The 24,815-nt window shown below is 45.7% G+C and overlaps 1 protein-coding gene across 2 annotated transcripts in view; it reads left to right on the top strand.

Annotated features, from left to right (window-relative positions):
* The window catches only part of ADGRB1 (adhesion G protein-coupled receptor B1), a 162,668-nt gene that overhangs the window by 121,659 nt on the left and 16,194 nt on the right, over positions 1–24,815 (top strand). The window contains exons 22-26 of one of the 2 annotated variants that reach the window (XM_063405525.1): positions 2,130–2,215; positions 16,396–16,567; positions 17,691–17,786; positions 20,402–20,441; positions 23,994–24,670. In XM_063405525.1, coding sequence (XP_063261595.1) covers positions 2,130–2,215; positions 16,396–16,567; positions 17,691–17,786; positions 20,402–20,441; positions 23,994–24,670 — 1,071 coding nt within the window. Of the gene's footprint in view, positions 1–2,129; positions 2,216–16,395; positions 16,568–17,690; positions 17,787–20,401; positions 20,457–23,993; positions 24,671–24,815 lie in introns of both variants that reach the window. The other variant, XM_063405610.1, reaches the window with a different exon arrangement.

Raw genomic sequence — 24,815 nt, 5'->3', positions numbered from 1 at the left:
CCTGGCCGAAGTGACAAATGAATATTGCCCTGGTAGAGACACCAAAGAGCTTGGGGAAGGAGAAGGAGAAGCCTGGAAAGCCTTTTTATAAATGGGAACCTGCAAACAGATGAGCTCAAAAAGTTGATAATGCTCCAAAGGTGGTTGGCCTGCAGCTTCAGCAGTATTCATAACTCACAGTCTGGCCACTGGCGCTGAACAGCTGCAGGTTTTAAGGATAAAACTTTGACCTTTATTGTTAAAATTCCTGATCTACCTTGAACACGGGGCTGCTGGAAGCAGTTTTGCTCGCCCAGCTCACGTGGAGCAGCCTGGTGCTAGCTGTGTGCAGCTGGAGGCAGGGGAGGCTCGTGGAATGAAGTGAGGACAGAGCCAGCAGTGGGCAGGCAGTGGTTATCTCCAGGGATCTCAGACTCCAGGCTTTGCTTCGGGATGTTATCTCAGAGATAAAGATGTGAAGCTGCTCTGCGTGTTACTGGAAGAATATCCATGTTGTGTCCCTGACTTAGGAAAGAAGTGGAGCCAGATCAGAGCAGGATGTTGATTGTGGTGAGCAGTGTACTGGATTGATTGATGGATTAAAGCCAGTGCAGAACTGATCTTTGTTGTCTCCCCTGCTCCTTAGGAATGAGGATGCACACTTTAGCCAGCCCTAGGAGAGATCCAGCCACACTTCAACCCCACCTTTCCTCCTGCCTGGCTGCTCCTTCAGGAAAAACCTTTCGTGCACCCACCAGCCTCCTCCACAGTGAGGGATCGATGATTTCAAAGTGCTCCCTCTCTTTCCAGGCTCATAACCAGGCTTTGATTTCCTGCTGCTCCTTGGCTGTGTCACTGACTTGCCAGAGTTGTTTCTCTAAATCAATACCACGGTGAACTCTAGAAATGGTCTCAGCTGTCCACTGACCCAGCAGCTGATACAAACAAAAATATGCAAACCTCAATTTCTGGGATTTTCCATGGATTCCCAGTGGTGGGGTCCACAACAGTGAGCTGGTGAAACCAGCAGAAAGATTGATCATTGTTTTGAGGATGATTGAGGCAATTAGGCAGAGGCTTGGTCCCTTCCTTTGGGTCAGGTTGCTCTTAGGACCTCTTAAACTCTGGAACATGAATTTATCTCTGAATTTGGCCTTCAAACATTTCCCTGCAAGCCCCACATGCAAAACAGCATCCACCACAAGTTTCTGGCAGCAGCAGCTGTTCCACTGACAACAAAACCAGGAGAGTGTCACCTTTTCCACCATCAGTGCACGCAGGGGTGGGGCTGGTTGTCTCTGTGTTGGGATGGGGTTTGTGAAGCAGATGCAGCTGGCAGCAGTGGGTGCAGTTGGGAAGGCACAGGGAGGAGTTTGGGGTCACTCTGCAGGATCTCAGCTCTGTATTTCACCGTGGATTTTTGTATCTGATGGACACAGACATGCCTGCTCTCACCCTGAGGAAAATGGACTCATGGAATTGTATTGCCCGCTGATTTTTTTGGGGAATTCTCCATGCTATGCCATCTGCAGTGTCTCCCAAGACATCCCACCAGAGCAGATGACATTTCTACTTGCTCCAGTGCCCCTCCACCTCTTATTCTGAGAGCAGCAGTGGTGTTTCACCGGGACAGAACTGTGACACATTGTCTGCGTTCTCTTAATGCTGCTGCTGGGGCAGCACTGACTCCAGAAGGTGCTTTGGGAAGCAGCCAATGTGAACCCACTGCTCTTCTCTGTGCTGGCCACTCTCTGTTTGGATTAACCCAAAAAAATTGTAGTTATGCCTGGAGTTTGCCTTGCTGGACCTCAGGCAGTGTTGGGGTTCAAACTGCCCTGCAGCAATCTGAGAAATTCCCAGTCTCTCCTGCTTCATGGAGACCTGGCTGAGAGTTGGACTTGATGATTTTGGGATTCTTTTCCAATCTTATGGATTCTCCAGCCTCACTGGTCTGCTGCCAGCTGCATCCTGCTGTCCTGAGCTCACTGATGCACGGCTAGGGGAGGTGGGACACTGGGGGACAGGGGACACAGGGGGTGGTGGCCTGCAGAAGTGTGACCTGGCTTTGGTCAGGAGAAACCCTTCTGTGTTACAGAGTTTGACCTGACCCACTTGAGAACAAAACTTGTGTGTTGTTTCTCTTTTGACAGGTGAACATGGTTATTGGCATTCTGGTTTTTAACAAACTTGTATCCAAAGATGGAATAACAGATAAGAAACTGAAGGAACGGGCAGGGTATGCCTTATCAATACATCTAAGTAAAGAGTGAAAAATAAAAACCAAAAATACCCAAGGTTGTGATCAATAACCAGGCAGGAGATGCAAAAAAAGAGATTGGAGAGGCAAACAAAAAGCACCAACAGATTTAAACAAAATGAATGAGAAAACCACTTGATTTAATGTCTCTGCCCTGTCATTCAGTGCAGCAGGACACACAAATCCAAGAAGCAGCCCTGTGTTGCTGTGGAGGAGGGATAAAAGTTCATCTCTTTGTTAAAGTGGCTTCAGCCTAGGCTGATGCATCCTCCCAGAAGTGAGGGAGAGCAAAGTGGCTCTTGTCCCTAGAGACAGCAGAGACTCAGCACTGCTGAGTGTGGCACGTGGCGAGAGCTGGGTGACACAGAGGTCATGTCTGAAGGCGTCTCAGGGACAGCAGAGGTGTGGCATAGAAGGGAATGGGTTCTGGAGGTCTTGGAAGAGAACAGATCAGCAGATGGAGGCAGGAGGAGAGGTGAATTAAGAACCTCTGCTGTGAGAAAGAATTCTGCTGCCACCTGAGGTTCTTTATCTTCTCCACAGCCTCCATTCCTGAATGCAGAGGATTTGTGTTACCTGGTTTCCTTTGGGGTATAAATTCAAGAGCTGACTCCACGTTTCTCCCCACCCTGGTGCCTCCCAGAGGCTTGGCCAGGGCAGCAGCTCCTGGGCAGGGCTCTCTCTTGGGTTACTCCCCAAATTTTGGCAGTGGGTGTTTTGCCATTGCCAACACCCCCAGCAGGATGAGAACCCCTCTCCTCTCCATTTCTGGGAAAGATTTTATCCTTGAGCTGTGCTCTGCTCTGAGCAAGGGACAGAAATGGCAGGGTTACACTCAGATGCCCAGCTCAGCCTGGCTGATGTGTGTTATTTTCCCCTGCCTTTCTTGGCTTGTTGTTGCAGTCAGGAAAGCTCTGTCTTTACCTGCTGCTGCGAAAGGCAGGGATCTCTGCTCCCAGTTGTCCACTGCAGGAATTTGATTTATCACTGTGGGTAACAACTGTGTTCTGGAAGGAGGAGGTTGTTTACAAAGAAATGAGGAGGGCAAGAGCTGTTCTGGAGAGTTTGAAACCTTTGGAGCCTGGTGGAGAAAGCACAGAGTGCGTGGATATATCCTGTCTGTAAAAGTAGAGGGGAAAAGGGTCTCCACTGAGCCTCAGAGGGCAGGGATGGATAATGTGGATGAGGTTCAATATTGCTGGCACTGCCCTATGGAGTAGTTGTGTGGAGATTGTTTTTAATTGAGTGGTGGAGGCAAAACGCAGGGCAGAGGCAAATTCTTCTCCAGCACCTGAGATCCTGTGTTCAGTTTTGGGTCCCTCACTCCAGGAAAGACCTTGAGGGGCTTGAGCATGTCCAGAGAAGGGAACTGAGCTGGGGAAGGGTCTGGAGCACCAGCAGCAGCTGAGGGAGCTGGGGAGGCTCAGCCTGGAGAAAAGGAGGCTCAGGTGAGACCTCATCACTCTCTACAGCTCCCTGAAATAGGGAGTGGTGTGCCAAGGTGAGGGCTGAAACTACTCCCACATCACAGGACAACGGGAAAGGGCCTCAAGCTGCACCAGGGAAAGTCCAGGTTGGATATTTGGAAAAACTTCATCCCTGAAAGGATGCTCAGGCTTTGGAACTGGGCTGCCTGGGGAAGTGGTGGTGTCACCATGCCTGGAAGTGCTCCAAAAATGAGTGGACCTGGCACTTTGTGATAGGGTTTAGTGGCCATGGAGGGGTTTGGTCAAAGCTTGGACTTGATCTTGGAGGTCTTTTCCAACCTTAATGATTTTGTAAGAAACACAGGGACCTGTTTAGGCTCATGGTTTATCAGCAGTGTTGACATGGCCAAGCCTTGAGGTCTCTGGATGCAGCCAAGGGGAATTTTGGTGCCTGAGCAGTGCCATGGCCATAAAACACGAGGAGATTTGGATGATCAGAAATACGAGCTGCTGCTGGGTGGAAAAATATGCGAGGGATTGACCTTGGTGCAGCTGCTGACAGGGCAGTGCCTCATTCTGGATGATGCCTTCTTGACAAAGAGAGAACTCAAGAAACACCCGGGCTGCAAGGCAGGGTCTGGAGCAGGGTAATTGCACTTGAAAGTCAGCGCTGCAATAAATGGTTTATTGGATTAGCAGAGCAGCGAGCTGCTGCCTCCCTCCCTCCCTAATCCAAACTGGTCACAGAGTGACCTTATTTAATGCACAGCAGCTGGTTATTGATCACACTCAGAGTTGGGCTTGCAAAACAAAACCTGCCAGGCAACAAGACAACAACAACAACAAAAAAATAGCAACAAAAAAGTCATTTTTCTGATGTTCTTTGTTTTTTTTTCTTTCTTTTCTCTTTTTCCCCCTTTCTATTGTGTCCGTGTGTGTGTGTGCAGAATTTTTAAGCCTTTTCTGTGCTCAATGGTTTTGTTCTCCCTTCCCCAAGTGCCCCTGCTGAGAGTGTGGGAGCACTTTTGAGAGCCCTGGTGCCCCTTTCCCTTTAGTTCTCTGCTTCTGGCCTGGGCTTGGGAACCGTGTTGGAAGGTAGATCTGAAGAAAATCAGAACGAGTAATGGCCTTGGAGATGTTTGGACCTGAGGAGATGGTCTAAAAAAACGTTGTGTTTCCTTTAGCAGAGGCAAGAAGTATGGTTTAGTGTTGCAAAAACAACTTGTTTCAAAAAGGGTGAAAAAAGATCCCCCCAAAAATAGAGGAAAAGGAGCTGTTGGATATTAAGAGGAGCCCAGCTCACGCTCCACAGATTGGCTGTCACAAATTCACCAGTGCCAGCAGTTCTCTTGAAATAATACCTGAGACACAAGAATTCTGCCCTGTACTTAGCAGTGGAAAAAACTGTGGTTACTGTTGTGATATCTGTCAGAAAATGCAGATTTTCTAATGGCAGTGATTTTGCAGGTGGGTCACACAATCAGGCTGTAGAGAAGGGGGTGTGAACACCTGGAGAGCTGGAGAAAGGCCACAGCTGTCCCAAAACCTCTCTGGGAATGGAGAAAACCATCCCAGCAAAACAGTCTCTGTTGGTGGCCAACTCTGCCACCAGGGTTTGAGCTCTCTTGAAGGGATTGCTACCAAAAAATGAATGTTTTTAATGTCAGGAGCCTTTAAAATGGATTTTAAATGTATTCAGCAAGCATTCCAGAAGCATTTGTGTGCTCACACAGGCAGGGAGGGAGAATGAGACCATAAGGGACATTCACCAGGGCTGATTTTAGCAGAGTTTAATCTCTCTGGGCTTCCTCTGCCACTCTTGGGGAGAGACAGGAGCCTTGTCCCCCCCTTAGAGAACCTCTTCTTTTATCTCTGTTGATCACAGAAGCCACCCAAGAAGAGTTTCCCTCAAAACCTTGTGTGAAATAATCTCTGTGCAAGTGTCCTGATGGGGTGGGACAGAGCTGAGTGGTCAGAGCAGGGGGCAGAGGGTGATTAGGAAGGTGATAACTCCACTAAGACAGGAATGGGACTGGGATTCCCCTCCTCTGGGAATGGTTCCTGTTGGAAGCTCCTGCCCTTTGGGCTGTGGATGGTGGAAAGCATTGCTCAATAAAAAGTAGCAAAGTCCAGGCTCCAGTGAACACACCAGATGAGCCCATGAGCTGCTTGTGGATGTTTAGGAAGCAGAAAAAAAGCTGAATTAAATGAAGGCATTATTCACTGTGATTATTTAATTAGCCACCCTTTCATATGCACAGGCACCAATCTAAACCTTCTACGGAAATTCAGTAGATTAACAACCTCATGCCCCCAACCAGAACGAATTAGGAGATAAATGTGCCCACATCTGTGCCCACTGCTTGTAACTTTCTGCATAAACACACCCAACAGCAGCTACAGTTGTGTGTTTACAGTGGTCTTCTGGCCAGTTCTCTGTGATTCAGTGTCATTCATGTTTTTTCTGGTACAGTTTCCCATCAAATTCCTCAAGTCAATCTACTTTTTTTCTTTTTGCTGCCTATCTCTGCCTCTCTCTGTCTCTCTGCTTATCTGTTCTTTGTGGTTTATAGATTTGGGGATAAGCTGTCATATTTTTTATTTTTTTAAAGGGTCATGCACCTAATGCCTCTCCAGACCCACTTTATCTTTGGTTCAGCCATTGTCCTCACAGGATTTACACCATCCTCCCTGGAAGATATTTATTGGTGGACACAGGAGCTAATTTCCTCTGTGTCTGAAAGCTTCTGTGGGATGCCTTAGTCATTATTCTGGATGGGAATGATGACTTGTGTCACTGTAATTAATGACAAGACCAATCAATAGCCACTTGAAAGGGGGCCACTGGGCCCACTGCTGCTGCTGTGTTGGTGCTCATCAGGATGTCTTTTTGCAGTGAGACTGAACAGAGAGCCACCAAAGCTAAGAGATGCTCTGTGGAGGTGCCTGATCTCTCTCCCAGGCAGGGCAGGGCTGTAAAACCCCTCCTGGTTGGGGCAGACCTCCCTCAGCAGCATCCCCACCATGCCCCAGGGATGACAGACCTGCTGTCCTCTGGCAGTGATTTCAGGTCTCCTCTGATGCCAGGCACAGCAGGAAGGTCTGGGGGATGTTTTGCAGACTCCTTCCCGTTCTCCAGGCCAGATCTGACGTGGGTGTGGATCTGTGCAGAGCAGGGAGAGCACACAACCAGTAAATTCTGAGAAGAAATGGGGCCAGTGCCAAGCTAACGTGGCTTCTGGGCTCCTGAAGAGGAGCTGAACGGGGAGTGTTCCCAGAGATCAGCTCCTAAAAATCCCAAGGATGTGCTTTAGCAGATCCCCTCGTACCAGCAGCCCTCAGTGGGCCATTTCTGTAGTTGGTCCCATCAGAAAAGTGGGAGCAGCAGGTGGGGAACAATTCTCAGGGTTCATCCCAAAGATGTTTTGGCTCCAGAACAGGATCTGAGAGAAGGAATGTCTCAGAAGCAGCCAGGAGGGTTCCTTTCAGGGCAGGTTGGGGGGCTGAGGAAACACCCAAGCTCAGGATTAACTTCAGGACATAAAGGAGTCCCATCCTTCATCAGGGATGAAGCGACCAAAGAATGGGCTCTATCCTGGTCTCACCAGCTCCCAGTCAGAGAAAATAAATGACTTATCCCTTGCATAGCTTTAGGACAGAAGATAAGCAGGCACAGCCCCCACAGCCCTACTTCTTGCCTTCTACTGCACCACCCTGCCACCTTTTTTGTTTTGGAGCAAAAAGGCCAGGAGGGAAAAGAGCAATTTCTAAAAAAAAAAACAAACCACAAACCAAAAACTGACAAAACGAAACCAAAAATCCCAAACGAAAATGAGGAGGTGGAGACTGGGAGAGCAGTACTGGTTTCTCTGCCGTGGGTGCCTGAGAGAGACGCCCTGAATCTGGCAAGACTTTCCCCAACACAGTTCCACCCTCTCCAGCAGCACCAACAAGTCTCAGAGTTGTCCATTTCCCACCCCGTTCCCTGCATCTGGAGTGGTACAGATGAGAGAGTTTCAATTCCTGCCTGTCTTTCATTTCTCTTCCCAAGCTGGGTATGGTTGGTTGGTTCCCTTTCCTCCTTCCTTCCTTTTTTGGCTTCTCTTTCCCTTTCCTTTCGACGTTTGTGCTCATGAGCGAAGTGTTTTGTTTTGTTTCAGTCTTTTGGTTTTAATTGCAGTCAGATGGCAGTGCCCCTTTACGGCATGACGCTCAAATGTTCCAAGTGTGGAGTAGTTTCTTCTGCTGAAGTTTCGGCCACAGCCACCAGTAACGCCATGTTAGTTCCTCTAATTTCAACTCCTTTTCTTTCTTTCTTTCTTTCCACTTGCTTTTTTTTTTTTTCTTCTTCTTCTTCTTCTTTTTTTTTTTTTTTTTTTTCTCTTTTCGTTTCGGTTTTTGCATTTCAGTTCCTTTTTTTATTTCCCTCTTCCATTTCCCTGCACTCACCCACCCGTGTTTGTTTTCTCTCCCCATGTCCCTGCCCACCTCCCCGACATCCCCCAGCTCTCCCCAACCTCATTCTGTGGGCCATGAGTAGAGCAGGGCTCCTGCAACACCCCTGGAGCTGATGGGCTGCATCCTGAAAAGCACTTTTTGACATGCCTAGATTTAAGATTTAAGCATGTGAGCAGCCCATGGAAGACAAAGGGACTCTGCATTGGTTGCAAGCCATTTAACTTGTTTAATGCCCCGTTCTTGGAGTTCCAACTTCAAACTGTGATTCCCAGTAATTCTGGTGGTAGACAGACATTCCAAAATCCAGCTTTGTCAACCCCTTGAGCACCTGCTTGAGTGTTTTATCCCAGAGGCTGCAGAGCACTGAGTGTGGTTTAAGTGAGTTGGTGAATCACTTCTAAGTGGTTTTTTTTCTTCCTCTTATGAAATGCTGAAGTTAAGTCTAATACCTCCTAGGCCTGCAGGTCTGATTTGATAAGTGTTGACTGCCTCTTTTGGACCCCTGAAAGCACTTGGAATTAATTCTCAAAATCTTAAAGCGTTTCATAGCTCTGAGTTACAAAAGTCAAATGCTGTTAAATCTCTTCTTAGATGCTACTGGAGTTAGCTTTCAAAAAAAAAAAGAAAAGAAAAAAATAATGCAAAGGCTTTGTTCTGCTGGAGAAATTGTTGCTATTTATGTGGTTGGCTTTTTTCCCAAAGGTTAAGGTTGGAGGGAGAGCGATGAGGGAAGGTTTGTCTTTCTTCCTTCCCGTTTGGAAATTTTATTATCTGTATCACATCCAAGTGATGCTACACTTTGGTTTTGATGTCTGAATTAGTACATGCAAAACGTGTGAGGGAAACAGTCTCAGATCATTTGCAGTTTGAAAATTCCTACCTTTAATTAATCTAAACTAAAAGAGGCAGCCAAGAGCCAGATCTCAAAGTGTAGAAAGATAAAAGAAAATCAACTCAAGAGCACCTGGAAGGTGTCCCTGCTCGTGGCAGGGGGCTGGAATGAGATGTTCTTTAAGGCCTCTTTTAACCCAAACCGTTTTATGATTCTGCGGTTTTCTCAGTGAAATGAAGAGCTGAACAAAATTTGATTTATTTTTCATTGCTAAGGTCGTTTACTCACCTTTTGCAGCAATGCCTGACTGAGATGGTGAGATGGAATCAGTCCAGACACATGTACCACAAGTCTGGAATGAGCAGCTCGCTGCTTTTTGGATTCCTGTAACTGCAGAGCAATGTTAAACCAGCAGAAGATTTACTATTAATAAATTAGACTCTTAAATAGGAGAGGCTTTCTGTTCATAGCAAATTAATTTTAAAAGTTAAACAGTCTCGAGTCCCTCTCCAATAGTGTCTGACATTGGCCTGAGATAAATCACAAATTCTGATTCATCTCCAAATCAGGAGAAAAAAGGGATAGGAAAGCCAGATCTCCTATTCTTCCTTCTTCTCTAATTTAAGTGGATTGATAGAAATTGGAGGGCTCTTGTAAGATGATTTTTTAGTGGTTTGTTTCCCAGCAGACTGGGTACTTCAGATGAGAGTGTCCAGTATCAATTTTGTTGTTTGTCCTCAAGAGTCCCATGCTCTTATCCTTGCAAAGGGAACACTGAGGAATACAGAAATCAGTTCACTCATTTCCCGTTGTGATCCACTCCATCCTGCAGCTGAACTGCTCCTGGTTTTCCTCCTCCAAATTTCTTGTAAACGAGGTTGCCCAAAAGGCAAAACTCTGATTATGCTTCGTGCCACTGCCACCCTTCTGCTGGGCTCCCTCCTCCCAGACCTTGCAGCAGCTTTTGGAGTCTTGAAATGTGGATTAAATGCCACGAGGATTCCTGCCCCCTCCCTGACCTGGAATGAACCATGATTTTTTTAGTGCAGAACTCACCAGGGCTGTTCCTGCCTTGTTCCTGCTGGGGTTGTTCCTGTAGGTTCCAGAGGTTTAATTCTGGGATAGCATGGAGTGAGAAATGGATCCTTTAGATGGTTTTTCTTGATTTTTGGAAATCTTTGTGGTGAGATCTGTGGTCAGAGAAGGAGATGTGTAAAGGAGGGAAAACAGAGTGAATTGATGGGAGAGAAAAATGACGGAAGTGGAAAAATAAGTACTGGAAATTGTGCAATTTCTTGACCTGGAGAATTATAAATGGAAATCTTTGGATGTCTGTGACCTGTTAGGGGTTAGCTGGACTTGACAGGTGTGGGTTAAATAAATCCTTCCCTTTAGGCTGTGCTGAGGAAGATCCTGGGCAGGTTTTGCCATTGGACAACCTCTGTTCCCACATTTCCTCCCGTTTATTGCTGCCTGTAGGGCACCTCAGCCTGCAAAATGTTACCTTGAAATTAATTTGTCTTTGCTACCTGCTAAAATTATTTTATCTGCGATGGAAAATGTGTCCCAGGGGCTTGGCTTTTCTTGGTACTTGCTGTGAATGAGGGAACCCACTGCAGATGGCAGGGAGTGCTGAGGGATGGACGGATGGATGGATGGATGGACGGATGATGGATGGATGATGGATGGATGGATGGATGGATGGATGGATGATGGATGGATGGATGATGGATTAGATGGATGGATGGATAATGGATGGATGGATGATGGATGGATGGATGGATGGATGATGGATGGATGGATGGATGGATGGATGGATGGATGGATGATGGATGGATGGATGATGGATGGATGGATGATGGATGGATGGATGATGGATTAGATGGATGGATAGATAATGGATGGATGGATGATGGATGGATGGATGGATGGATGATGGATGGATGATGGATGGATGATGGATGGATGATGGATGGATGGATGGATGATGGATGGATGGATGATGGATGGATGGATGGATGGATGGATGGATGGATGGATGATGGATGGATGGATGGATGGATGGATGGATGGATGGATGGATGGATGATGGATGGATGGATGATGGATTGATGGATGGGTGGATGGATGGATGGATGGATGGATGAAGGGATAAAGGGATGGATGGATGGATGGATGGATGATGGATGGATGGATGGATGATGGATGGGTGGATGTATGGATGGATGGATGGATGGATGGATGGATGATGGATGGATGGATGGATGGATGGATGGATGGATGGATGGATGGATGATGGGTGGATGGATGGATGGATGGATGTTGATGCTCCATCGCTAAAAGTGTCCAAGGCCAGGTTGGACAGAGCTCTGAGCAGCCTGGCCTAGTGGAAGGTGTCCCTGCCCATGGCGAGGGGTTGAAACTAAATGATCTTGAAGGTCTCTTCCAACCCAAACCATTCCATGATTTTATGAATTCGTGCCAAGCAGCTCATTGGAAATCTGGGCTCCCAGGCTCTGACCAGTGGGAAGAGATTGGTCCAAGATTAAAACCCTGGCACAGTGTATTTTCCAGGCACCCTACCCAAGAGCCAGAATCAGGGGTTCCTTGTGACCCTTATCATCATCATTCCTCTTAAATCCTTAGGAATTCACATGTCAAATCTCCCATCTAAGGGTTTTGCCCTTTTCCTTGGCTCAATATCCTTTTAGGGAGTCTTGGATGTCAGATTTTCTGCCTGTACTGTAATTCCAGGATTAATGTGAGTTATTGCTTCCATCTATGGCTGGTCTAGGAAGGAGACTGTTCCTCAGGAGAGTGTTGTCCTCATGGTTCGAGGAATTTGAAATCCTCAAAGTCCTTACCTGGGGATAACATCTGGATCCTGCAAGTCCTCACTGGACTCTCAGAGAACACCTTCCTTAATTAAAGTGAATAATGAAGCAGTCTGGTCACAGCTGCCTCATCACCTTCCTGTCTCAAGTGTCATAAAATCATCACAGAATGGTTTGGGTTGGGAAGAACCCTAAAGATCATCCCATTCCAAACCCCCCCCCCCATGAACACTTTCCACCAGACCAGGTTGCTCAGGGCAATTTAGAGGCATTTGTTTTCCTGTTCCCCTAATTTTATTATCTATATTGCATCTATGGGAGTAGAATCATCTTTTAGGGGGAAATAGAAATGACAGCAGTGTTTCTTTGTTTTGCCTGTGCATGGGAAGAGCAACCAGAGTTTCCCCTCTCTTCTAGTTACAGGTTTCCTATCTTGGTTATATGGGCATTGAGTTACAGAGATTTGCTCTCAAAGTGTCCCTAAAATGGGGACAACACTCTCGCTTTTGGCAGGAACGGTTTTTAAGTGTTTAAAAAGTGTTTAAAGCCAGGTTGGGTGGAGCTGTGAGCATCCTGGTCTGGTGAAAAGCGTCCTTGCTCATGGCAGTGGGGTGGAATTAGATGATTTTTAAGCCCAAACCATTCCATGATTCAGTAATTCTGTGAGTACAAGTCAGAGGAGCAGAGAAGCAAGAGAGAACAAATAAAGCACATCCCTGTCCTGTGATTTTCCTACAGCAGAACCTCTGGTGTGTAAGGAGCCATCCATTATGTGTTGAGTCCAGCAACCAATTCCCTTTTCAGAGCTCCTCTCCAGGAGCTATTTTTGAATTATGAAGTGATTTTTTTTCTGCTGCTTCTCAAGTTGCTGCTGCTCTGTCAGGGTTGAGTAATGAAAAGAATTGATCACTTTGCCATTTCTAATGGCCCTTTACATCTTTATTGGCATGTCCTGTGTGTCCCCCTGCACTTGCCTTTTCTCAGGGTGCAGGACTCTTCATCTTTCTTCATGTAGATCTTTATCTCCAAACCCATTCTTTTTGCTCTTTCCATTGCTTTCCTCTAAGTGCAATCCATTTATTCTGCTTCTTTTGCAAAGACAAAGACTCTCCATGCTCCCAGCTACGTAAAGGACAAAACCACAGACAGATTTTGTCATTTTGGCCAAATCCTTGCTGCCAGGGCAGGGTCTGGTGTGTGCTTTCATAAGGCTGAGTGTTTCCTGTGGTAGATCCCGTGTTTTAGAGCGCATTAGGAGTGGCTGAGGGAGCTGGAATGGTTTATCCTGGAGAAAAGGGGGATTGGGAGGACCTTATCACTCCCTGAAGGGAGGCTGGAGCCAGGTTGGGGTTGGTCTCTTTTCCTGTCAAGCAACAGAATGAAAGGAAATGGCCTCAGGTTGTACCAGGGAAGGTTCAGGTCGGATATTGGGGAAAATTTCTTCACTGAAAGGGTGATCAAGCATTGGCACAGGCTGTCCAGGGAGATGGTGGAGTCCCCATCCCTGGAAGGATTTAAAATCTGTGTAAATGTGGCACTTGAGGACGTGGTGTAGTGCTGCACTTTGCAGTGCTGGGAAAAGATTTGGACTCGATGTTAGAGGTCTTTTTGCAACCTCAGATGGGAGGCTAGTGTCACGTGTCCTGAGGGCTGTCATAAATGGGATAAATAAGAGGATCTTCCAGCTAATTCCTTTGTCCCAAGCAATAAAAATCATGGATTTATTGATCATGGCTAATCCATGAAAAGCCATTAGGTGGTCACAGTGTCATTGTAGAACAATTGATCATATCACATCTCGTGATAAGCACCCTAATATGATGTTTTTAGGTCCTGTAAGTAATTCTGAAATCTTTTAAGATCCCAGATTTTAAGATTCACTGTGCCTCCTAAAAAAAAAGGAGCAGGTGGGAAAGTGGTAGTAGTATGAGTGCTGCTATGAATTCAGCTCACAGCACACAGAATTAAGGGCAGTCTCACAGAAAACTCACTTGTCTTCCCGTGAATTTTCACCTGAAATTTCAGTCTGTACCAGATTTCTTTAATGGAGCTTTTAATTTGGGAGTTTAATTTTTCAAAAATCTAAGCAGAGCCCTGCAAGTGAAATTAGAGTGAGTTCCATTTCCTGTGACCTGTTGCCACCTGCTGCCTGAGAATAAAGATGATGCGTTTAAGCAGCAAGCAGAATTTCCATCAATTTTGTAAGGGATGAATGCTGTTGAGAAGGCATCTGGAAGGTGAATCACAAAGAGAGCAGAACTCTGAGCTGGTGTAGATCAGCACAGCTTGGGAAAATCCTGATTTGATCCAGCTGAAGATGTGGTCATCAGCTGAGCTGGAAGGGCAGAACAAATCAACTCCAACAATTCATTCTTAAAGCAGGTTTTGAAGCCAGTGGATTCAAATCTGACCATTTGCTGAAGAGAAACAAAATTTACATATAATTTACCTTCTCAGCAGCATCCCTTACAACCCCAAATCCACATCTAAGCCTTGGATCCAGATGCAGACCATTGTCATTATGAGATTCCCTTCAGGAATGGAAAACCCACCCAGATTTAGATGTTTGATTCAGACCTGGGTCAGATCCATTGCCAGGTTTCCTGTTGCACATTGGTGGCAGTAACATCCACGGAATGGGTGTGCCAAGAATGTTCTGGAAGAACCAGATAATTCCAGGAAGCAGAGTTGTCTCTTACAGACCTTTTCCAGCAGCTTTTATGGAATTTTATGGTTTCCCCTCGCTGCTGGAATTATTTCATCTACTCAGCCATATTGTGTTGGCTGATGCTTGCATGAAAGACATATCTGGAGAAATTCCTTATCAAACAAATCTTGTCTTTCCATTCACCTTTTCTGACTCTAATTTTTTTCTTTCATGCACTTGCTGCTTAGCCAGATTTATGAAGGCACAATCACAAATGACAGCAAAGAGAGATTTCAATGTAATGAGGCAAATTTCAAAGAATAGGAATAAGTAGTTTCTCTTTAGCTTGGTTGAGGGCTTGTTTGTTTTTTGAGGGTACTTTTTAATAGTACTTTGAAATCATAGTTCATATTGGTCATTAAAGAACGGCATTTCCCATCCAAGATAAAATTACAAGGTATCAGATTATGTCATGGCCTTTACCTAACATAGAGGTCTCATAATGCTTGTTCTAATTAAAAAGAAAAATAATTCCATTTCCCTGCTCCTCCCTTAGGTAAATTAAATTCCTTAATAATATCATGAAGGAACAGATCTGAGTGTGAACAGGCTGTAGGAATATTTGCAAACAGAGTCTCATTCTAGCTATAAAATAAACTGTCACTTCAGTGTGTGGTCATTGCAGAACTGATGTAACAATCCTTGAAAAACCCTTAATGAAGCCAGGGCATTCAATCCTGATGTCCAAACCTGTATCCAAGCTCCAGCTTTGTTCAGGTAAAACTCTCACTGAGGTCTGTGAGGTAACCAGCAAGTAAACATTAAACCCTTGGTCATAGATCAGGAAGTGGTGAGCAAGTCCCATGTAAGTACTGCAAAACGTGTTTCATGGTATCTGTCCTGTAATTTTTTGTCTTGTATTTGTTTGTATTTGGAGGTTTTCTTGTAGCTCCACTTCTTATTCGAGGCCTTCTCTGGTTTGTTAGATAAAAGCCCACGGAGAAATTCTCCTCATATTCTTGGTGCCAAATAGATGGGATGAGTGACACCTTGAAATCTCCCTAGTCAGCTGTTAAAGTTGTTTGGGATCTTTTTTTTTTTTTTTTTTGTTGGAGAGATGGATGCCTAAAGAGTCCTTGGGATAAGAGCTGCTTTCCCACTTGCAGGGCCATCATTCACAGCTAAAGTGCAGATTCCTGGGACAACATCACAGAAAACCTATTTTGTCCAGTTTTCTGTCTTGTGAGTGGAGATGTGAATCTCAAGTGAATGTCCACATAGGAATAAACTTACAAGAATTGTCAAACATGGAACAAAAAACTTTTTTTATTTTTTTTATTTCCCAAAGCATCAGCTGAGGAGATGGCCCAAGAAAGCTGAAAATTTTCTGACCACGGGGAAATAGGGGTCAGGTTTTAGTCCTCGGTAGATGAAAAGAGAAACACAAATAATTTCAGTCTGCACATCAGCTCTCTGCCTGTCCGTATGAGTCACTCGAAAGCGTGACCCGTCCCAGTGTTGGTGTCTTCCATGTGCTGTGGAAGTCCAAGTGTCTGTGACCCGAGTACCAACAGCCATCCTGACAGACCAGTCTCTGCTGCAACTGTTCCCCTCCCCTTGGCAACCTTGCAGTGATTGTATCTTGTCTCCTTCCCCCGGGAACGGCCGCGGTGGTGGGTTAGGGGCAGAGCGGGAAGGGCGTTGGAAGGGGGAAGGGAGGGATCCGCATCCTTCCTCCCCACCTCCAGTTTTATGCATGACTGCACCGTTGGGAAGCTCTCCCCCCTGTCTGGGTACCGTGAGTGTGCAAAGCCTCTTCCTGGGGCTCAGGAAGGGTCTTCCATGCAGAGGTGTTGGCTGGAGAAATCCTCCGCGGCCCGGTGGGATTGGGAGGCTGAATCAGAGCCCCGCCTGGGAGCAGGGCAGGCGGAGCTGAGCTCTCTTTCCCTCTCCCTTGACAGGGCATCCCTCTGGAGCTCCTGCGTGGTCCTGCCCCTGCTGGCTCTCACCTGGATGTCGGCAGTCCTGGCCATCACCGACCGGCGCTCGGCGCTTTTCCAGATCCTTTTCGCCGTCTTTGACTCCTTGGAGGGATTTGTCATCGTCATGGTCCACTGCATCCTCAGGAGGGAGGTGAGAGGGGTTCTTCCTTCTATCATTTCCCATAAAAAACACCTGGGAAACTGCCCAGCCAGCCTGATAACTTCTCCAACCCTACAAATTTTTCCACTGGGGAGATGATGACCACAAAAATGACTGTGACATTTTTGGTCAGAGGGAAGAAGAGGTGGATCAGAGTGGAGTTTGGTGGGCAGCCTGAGATGGGACTGACATGTCAGGCTTTGCTTGTTTACCACCAAAACTCCCATTTTCAGGATGATCACACCCCACCTCCAGAAATGCCACGTTAAAGAAGTCATGTGTGTGATTTCAAGAGAGGCGAGATGCACGGAGATTTGCAGGATGAAATCTGTGCTGGCATTAACACCTTGATATTCCAGCTAGGAAGTGCAACATGCAATAATCAGGCAAGGAAATTGAGGAAATTCTCCTCAGCCTCCCTGTGGAGATTTAAAATGGTGAATTAGATCAGGGAAGAAAAGGACGAATCTTTTATGTTTCTTTTATTCTTTTCATCCTACGGAGTGGGGAGACTATTAATAACAGAGGCAGGAAGGAGCTTTTTGTTCAATATTCATTTTATCTTCTTACAGTTCCTTTAAATTAAGTAAAACAGATTAATTTCTTATGTCAGGCCAATGAAATCAATGGAATTATACCACTGGCTTGGCTGAGACTCCTTCCACTAATTGCATTATGAATATGAGTCTGCATTGAACTCCAATTGCAGTCACCAGGATTATTTTTTTCCATTTATTTCAGTGAGTTTGGGATCAGATTTATATTGCAGGATCATAATCAGACTTTGTAGACACCCATACAATGATTAATGTGGGAGCATCCAGTGTAAACATATTGCAAGCTGCAAAATAAAGGACATTTTTATTCCTGTCTGCATAAATCAAGCAAATAGAAACGACCTGGGCAGTGACCCAGGATTGCTGGAAAACCTCTGAGTTGCTCTTCAGCGTGTGAAATATGTAACACATAAACCACGTGAAAGAAATGCCTGGGTGCTGCTAAAGCAGGGTCCTGTCCTTTTGATCTAACAAGGGCTGTTTTCATTTTGGATTTGAGCAGAATTGAATGTGGTTTGGCCAGTCTGACCCCGACCTTTGCCGATCTGTCCCTGCAGGTCCAGGATGCTGTGAAGTGCCGGGTTGTGGATCGCCAGGAGGAAGGGAACGGAGACTCAGGGGGGTCATTCCAGAACGGGCACGCTCAGCTCATGGTAGGGAAATCTCCCACTTCCCCTTTGGCAGGGGGTTCATGGGGATTTTTAACTCATAACTGATAAGTGGAGGTCTCTGCCCATCACAGATCCTGAATTCACCCTTCTTATTTCCTTTAAACATTTGCTTGAGCAAACACAGCACTTAAAATGGAGTTTCTCACACAATTCTGGGGTGTTGCATTGTAATTTTAAGGTTCTCGGACTTGCACCCCAGGTTTTGCAGACATCTTGGGGAGATCCTTTCTTTCCCAGAAAAATAAAGAACCAAAATGCACCTCCCATGTTCTTCCAGACCTTTTCATCCCCATCAAGCTGCCTTGTCCTGGCTGGAGCTAGGAAGTAGTAGTTTAATACTGTTTTAATCAGAGTCTGTTGGGTTATTATCCTAAAAATGCTGTCTCAGAAGGATTTTTTTTCTCTCCAAAGCACTTTGCTTCACTGGGAATAGTTTAGGCTCTGTAAATTGTGGTCCTGTTGTGTAAGTCCTTTGCAAACAGTAAAGGAATAAGCTGTGGGGCTTTGCCCTACATCTGCTCCACTGTCATGAAGTAGCTGATGCAAAAATCATTGAATTTCAGAGGTTAAGATAAAGGTATCAGGAGAATCAGAGGATCTGAGCAACTTCCACAAGCTCCTGGTTAATATTAGAGCTACAGCACAACCCAGTGATGTTTTTTTTTCAAGTCACTGCTGTGCTGAGCAGTTTCTGCCTGGGCACGAGGCCTCATTTCAAACAGCACATTCTTGGAGTCGGGGCATCAGCAGAGGTTTAATTCCACCACACCTCAGTGGTGTTTGCTAAAAACAGGTGCCTCATTTCTCATTTAAATGCAGAGTCTTCTCATTTTCAGACAGGTTCTCGCTCTGCCTAATTGTGGCTAATTAGAGGGCCCCTTGCATGCCTGGTGCTTCTTCAATAACAGACACAGTAATCACACCCAGTCTCAATCTTCTTTTCCATAAGCTAACACCCAGAGCTTTTTTGTTCTCCCTCTGTAAATCACGTGCCTTCAAATTATTTATGTAACCCCCTCCAGATTCTCAGCATCCTGAAAAACAAAGTGGATCCTGCATTTGTCGGTCTGTTGTCACCATCCCAAGTTTTCAGGGCTTTGCATCTCTGTACAACTCCACATTTCCATTCGTTATCAGGCACCTTGCTGAATTCTGTGTCAGCTACGAGTTTTTTAGCAATGTTAGCATTTTTAGAAATGTTCAGCATTTCCTCCTGCGTTGCTGATGGGTGTGTGGAGGAGCAGGGAGCTTTACAATCACTTTCCTCACATTCCAGCACAAAAAGCTGCGGAATCGGGCTGTGAGTGATGACTCCTCGCTGGTATTTTTAGAGATGTACAATGTTATTTTGTTGTAAAATCACCAAAGAAGTCAAAAGCTTTTGCAGGATGGCATTTTTGCTGTTACCTTTTCCATTTATCTCCAAATCTGCCCAACTGGTGAAAAGGGGATTACTTGAGTAGAATGTTTTCCCCACAAAATCTTGTTGACTGGTATTAAGTATAAACCTGTATTTCATTTATTTATCAGCAGAACTAGTGCAGGCTGTTCAGCTGCATTTTTCTGGAACACCTCTCATGGAAATGAGATTATATTTTTCTGCATCATCCCATTTTCCCATTCGAATGTTAGTTCAGTCGTATTTCTCTTCTGTTCTTTTCAGATTTGTTTGATATCCCAAAGAATTTGCTGGGAAATTAACATCAGGAAGGCTGAGCTAGTTCAAAGACTCTCGGCTCTCAACCTGCTAATATTTAAGTGTTTATCCCAGGGGGAGGGGGATTTTTCCCACACTCTTCTCAGTATTCAAATGGATTTCATTTCATCACATTAATACAATTATATTAAGTGTCTTTCTGAAATGATACCAGAAATAATCAGTGAACTCTTCTACCTCTTGCCAGTCTGCAGCTTCCCCAATACTCCATGAAAGCTCACGGCCCGCTGTGACTCAGTTTATCCAGTTCTTTGAAATGTTATCTGCTCAAAGCCTCAGAAAAAGGATTAACTCCTCCTGGGAGAAGAAAGGAGTTCCCTTTGGCTGCGCAGACCACTTGAAAAAAGTTATTCAGCCTTTGTGCCCGTGGGAGCCATTGATTTTATATGTTAAGAGTTTCAGAAGCAGAGACTCGTTCCCACTTCATGGGACTTAGTGACAGATCACAAGAAAGCCCAGTGGGGGTGGAGCATTCCCAGCTCTCCACATCTCTTTAATAAAGGGTGGGGAATCCACTTAAAATTATGTGTGGACTGATATATCCAAAACAGTTTGGGCCAGGAACCTGTTCCCTGTGTTTTTAGGAGTGTGCATAAATGTGTTCCAGCAAGATAATCTGCAGCCCAAGAATAAGTGAATGGATGAGCAGATGAAAAGCAATGTTCCACCTTTATCAGTGATAAAATTCAAAAGCTGACAGGTGGAGAAACGTAGTGTGTTTTCCATGTTTGAAAATCCAAGCAAAACCTCACTCCTGGTGAAGGCTGTGCCCACCTCATTAATTGAAGTGGGGGGGTTTTGCATTTTCCACGTTTTCCTGTCCTTCACCACCCCTTTTTCCCCCTTTTTGACCACATCCTCTGTGTTCTCTGTCTTTCAGACCGATTTCGAGAAGGACGTGGACATGGCTTGTAGATCAGGTGAGCACATCACAGGTGAGAATCAGCAAGTGACCTGGTTTGGGGATTGAACTAGGCCATTTTTTTTTCCTTTCCGTTTCATTTGTGTGTGTCTTGGTTCCTTGCATGTGGGTTGCCTTTTCTTTCCTTTCAACCCAGGCCAAAAGAAAGCAACACCCCAAATTCTCCCTTTGCTTTTCCTATTTTCCTGTAGATCTTTTGGTCTTTTAAATGAGATCAAGCCTTGCCTCTGAGGAATTGTGTTTTGCCGTGTGACACGGTGGCAGAGAGGGGCACCAAGGAAGAAGAGATGGGATCCATCTCTTCCTGCTGTGATCCTCCTTTGTTCCAGGGGGTCACGCCAGCCTCAGGCAGCTCTGTGCTCATCAAGGGTGTCTTTGTAGAAAGTCTGGAATCTGGAGGGCCTTCCCACCACTCCAGCTGGCTCCAGGCTCTTCTGTGCACCTGGAAGTGGTTGGATCCCTCCTCCTCTGCCTGCTCCTTTCTCCTGTGTGTTCTTCACAGGGGTTCCTTTGGGTCCTGAGGATGTGCATGAGTTGACAGCCCCTTCTCCCAAAAATCCCAGGGGTGTTTGTGCTTCCTGGATTCTCCTTGGCTGCCTGTTCCTCTCTGCAGGCCTCATCCTCTCCTGGTCCTGGCATGCCTGACCTGTTGGCTGAGGTTATTTTTCTTACCCTTTGTAGATACTGAGGCTTTCATTTGCCCTCCCAGACTTATCCCCTCTGCCAAGCAAGAGAAATTCCAGCTTGCTTGGAAATTGCATAATTCATATCTTCCAAACCAGGATCTTCCCAAGCCAAGGACAGCACACTCTGTGCTCAGTTACCACTATGGCAAAGCTTCACTCTCTCTGTTTTTTTATTATTCTTTCTTTCTTGCCTTCCTTCTTTCCTTTTTTCTTGTCTTCTTTCCTTCTCTCTTTCCTTCTTTCCCTGCCCTGCCTTCTCTATTTCTCCCCTCCTCTCTCTCTTTCTATGTACATCTACCTGTCCTTTTCATTTATCTTTTTCTTTATCTCATCTATCATTTATTTATCTGCTCCTAATGTATTTATCTATAATTCATCTCTTTTGTTCTGTCTCGCAATCACTTATTTATCTCTGTCCTCAGCTGTCTGTCTTGCTGTACCTGTTATTTATGTATTTCTATCTGTCAACATTTGTCCCTGTCACTGTGTTTTTGTGTATTGTCTGTCACTGTCACTATCATTTATCTGTCTAACATCTATCTATATCTTATTTATCTTCTCCTGTCCTTCTCTCTGCCTCACTCCCTCTCCCTGTGCTTATCACAGTCACAGTATATTTATCTCACTTACCCCTGTGATATCTTATTTCATGGTCTCTTTCTGTCCATTTATCTCTTTCAGGGTCTGTCCTTTTTTTTTTTCCTTTCTGTTTTTCTGTCTCACACTCTCTAATCTAATTTCTAGCTGTCAGCCTCTTCTCATTTGTCTCCCTCCTTCTCTTTTGACACCAAATATCTCAGTCCCAAAAAAATCACGTGTGAAAAACGTGTGTGTGGGGCCACGTCTGAGTTGAGGGGATGCTCAGAGCCAGAGTCAGCAGTAAACCACTGCAGATTCCTCCTTTAGAGGAGCCTTTCTGGATCTGCCACCACACCTGTTAATCCCAAATCCAGCTTCCCAGAGGAAGGGAAGGAGCTGATTTCTTTCACATGATTTCAGCTTGCCAACAGCCTAAGCTTCCCCTCCTTTACCAGCATCCAACTCTACAATCTGTATTTGTCTGCCTGGAGATTCTCCTCCTCTCATGAAGTGCTATTAGATTGTGCCAAGATAAGTAGTTAATAATAAACTGCATTTCAGAGACCTTTTGGAGTGGTGCATCATCCCGTGTGCTCTGCTTATTGAATAATAAAAGCCAGGAGCCTGTCCAATGGTTTCTGGCCATCATTTCTCCTGGAGGCACCATCTCCCCTCTTGTGGATTGCAGATGTGCCTGAGACCACTCAGAACCCCCTCACATTGATCTCCTGGTAGGATTTCCTGCAGGGCTCGGTGTTGAAGGATCACTCCACTCCATGCTTGGATTTTTCCAAGTGGAAACCTCTCCAAACCTATTTTCTGCAGCTGGTGTGAGCGTGGAGAAGAGCCTGGATCAATAAACCTTGCTGGGGCTCCCAAGGGGAGGGTTTGACTTGCTCTGATTTATCCCAGCGATGCCGAGATGATCATGGCTGGCAGAGTTTTTACCTTTAAAAGCTTTTTACAAGCTTTTTTTTATTCTCCTTGGTGTCCTGCTCATCCTGCCTTGCCTGCTCTGTAGTCTTCAGGGAGGAGCTTTGATCTTCCCTCACTCAAAGCTGGTAGGAAAATCAGTGTGTCCTCAGTGCTGTGGGATGCCCACATCCCACCTCTGTCCCACAAGGAGCGGCTGAATAATGTCAGCTCACCCCAAAACTCCTTCTCCCTGGTCCTAAAAAAGATCCATTTACCTACTTTTATTTCCTCCTGAAATGGGTGAAAGGGGAACATACATTTCCTTCTCTTTTCCTGTGCTGAAATCCTAGGTAAGTAGCCCACAACACTTTATCCCTGCTCCACAGTCTGATTTCCATGATTTACTGATTTTCCACCGAATGGAGACATTAAGGTTGATGTCATTATTTTCCTAAAATCCTTGTTGCAGCCTGAAATCAACTGAGCAATAGATTATTATACCTGGAAAAGGGGATTTTTTTTTTTTTTCGTGGAAAGTGTTGTGTGGGAATGAGTGTCCAAATGTCCTTTATGACATGTTCACTTCCTCCTCAGTTTAAAGTTTTCCTCTCTTTTTAAGGAATATTCCCATCACCACTTGCTTTGCTGAAGGGGAATTGAAAATTGCTAAATAATGAGCTCTCACAAAGGCTTACCATGATTACTGGAATGTGAGATTCTTTGGAGAGCAGTTTGAAATTCATAACAAAATATTGTGTGTTTCAAAATACCAATTTATTAACACTGGAACTGTTAAAGGAAGAGAGCAACCTGAAGTATTTTAGTGAGTTAATACAAAAATTTAAATTTGAAGGGGGCTGAAACTTGATGGTCTTTAAAGTTCTCTTCCAGCCTGGGCCATTTGATGATTTTATAGTTGTATGACTCATTGATAATGTTGTTGTTCAGCTATTTCCTGAATCAAAATATTTTTTTTACATGAAAGCAACATTTTATTTTAAAGAATTCTACTCCACAGGCTAATAATGAATAGATTTCATATATATGTACATATGTAAATACATATAGATGTACTAAATATCTAAAAATCCCTTTGTTTTTCAATTTATGGTTATCAATATGTTGGCCTACATGGGAGTTTTGGCCATTGTTGTGTTGGAAAATTCACATCACGGAGAACTCTCCCAAAATAACAAAGATTTTTTCCTCCTTAGCTCTAATTTTGCCTTCAGTATCCTGGATTTTAAAAAATAACAATAATGTTAAACACTGCTGTGCCTCTTTGGGAGAGGTGCTGGCTGGTGGGAGGTGTCGTGATGTGTCAAGGAAACCCCAGGTGAGGTGCTGAGGACGCTTCTCTGTCTCCCCAGTGCTGAACAAAGACATCACCACATGCAGAACCTCGACCATCACGGGGACCCTGAAGCGCCCGTCGCTGCCCGACGAAGAGAAACTGAAACTCAGCCACCAGAAAGGCTCATCCAACTTCAACAGTCTTCCAGCCAACGTCTCCAAGATGCACCTTCAGGGCTCCCCGCACTACCTGGGCGCCATCAACCTGAACGAGTTCAGCAACCACTCCCTCACCCTGAAGAAGGACAAGAACCAGCCGCCGAAATCCATCTACATCTGCGACGGGGACATCTTCAAGAAGTTGGACTCGGAGCTGTCGCGGGCGCAGGAGCAGACCCTGGACACCAGCTACGTGATCCTGCCCACCAACACGTCCACCTTGAGGGCCAAACCCAAAGATGAGAGCAAATACAGCATCAACATCGACCAGATGCCTCAGACGCGGCTCATCCACCTCAGCATGGCCACCGACCCCGGCTTCGTGGTGAAGAGCCCGCCGCGGGAGCCGGTGGCCATGGCGTGCAGCGAGGTGCAGGGTTCCTCCATGATCCAGCAGCAGCAGCAGCTGGCGCCACAGAACGTCCCCAGCGAGTCGCAGATTCCCAACAGCCTGTGTGACGCAGGGGACTCAGGGAACTCGGGCGTGGTGTCCAAGAGCGAGACCGTCTCCACCCTCTCCATGAGCTCCTTGGAGGTGAGTGGGTGCTGTTGTCAGCCCAGGGTGGTGTTCTGCCCTCAGTCTGGCCACTCCAGGGGTTTGGAAAGAGGAACTTTGGGGGAAATGCAGCCCTGATGCAGTGCCGGTGTCACATTACCCTGAGGGGCCACTGGTGTGTCAT

This window comes from Prinia subflava, chromosome 1 (assembly GCF_021018805.1).
Source record: "Prinia subflava isolate CZ2003 ecotype Zambia chromosome 1, Cam_Psub_1.2, whole genome shotgun sequence".
Lineage (NCBI taxonomy): Eukaryota > Metazoa > Chordata > Aves > Passeriformes > Cisticolidae > Prinia > Prinia subflava.
This window is presented reverse-complemented; position numbering and strand designations above follow the sequence as displayed.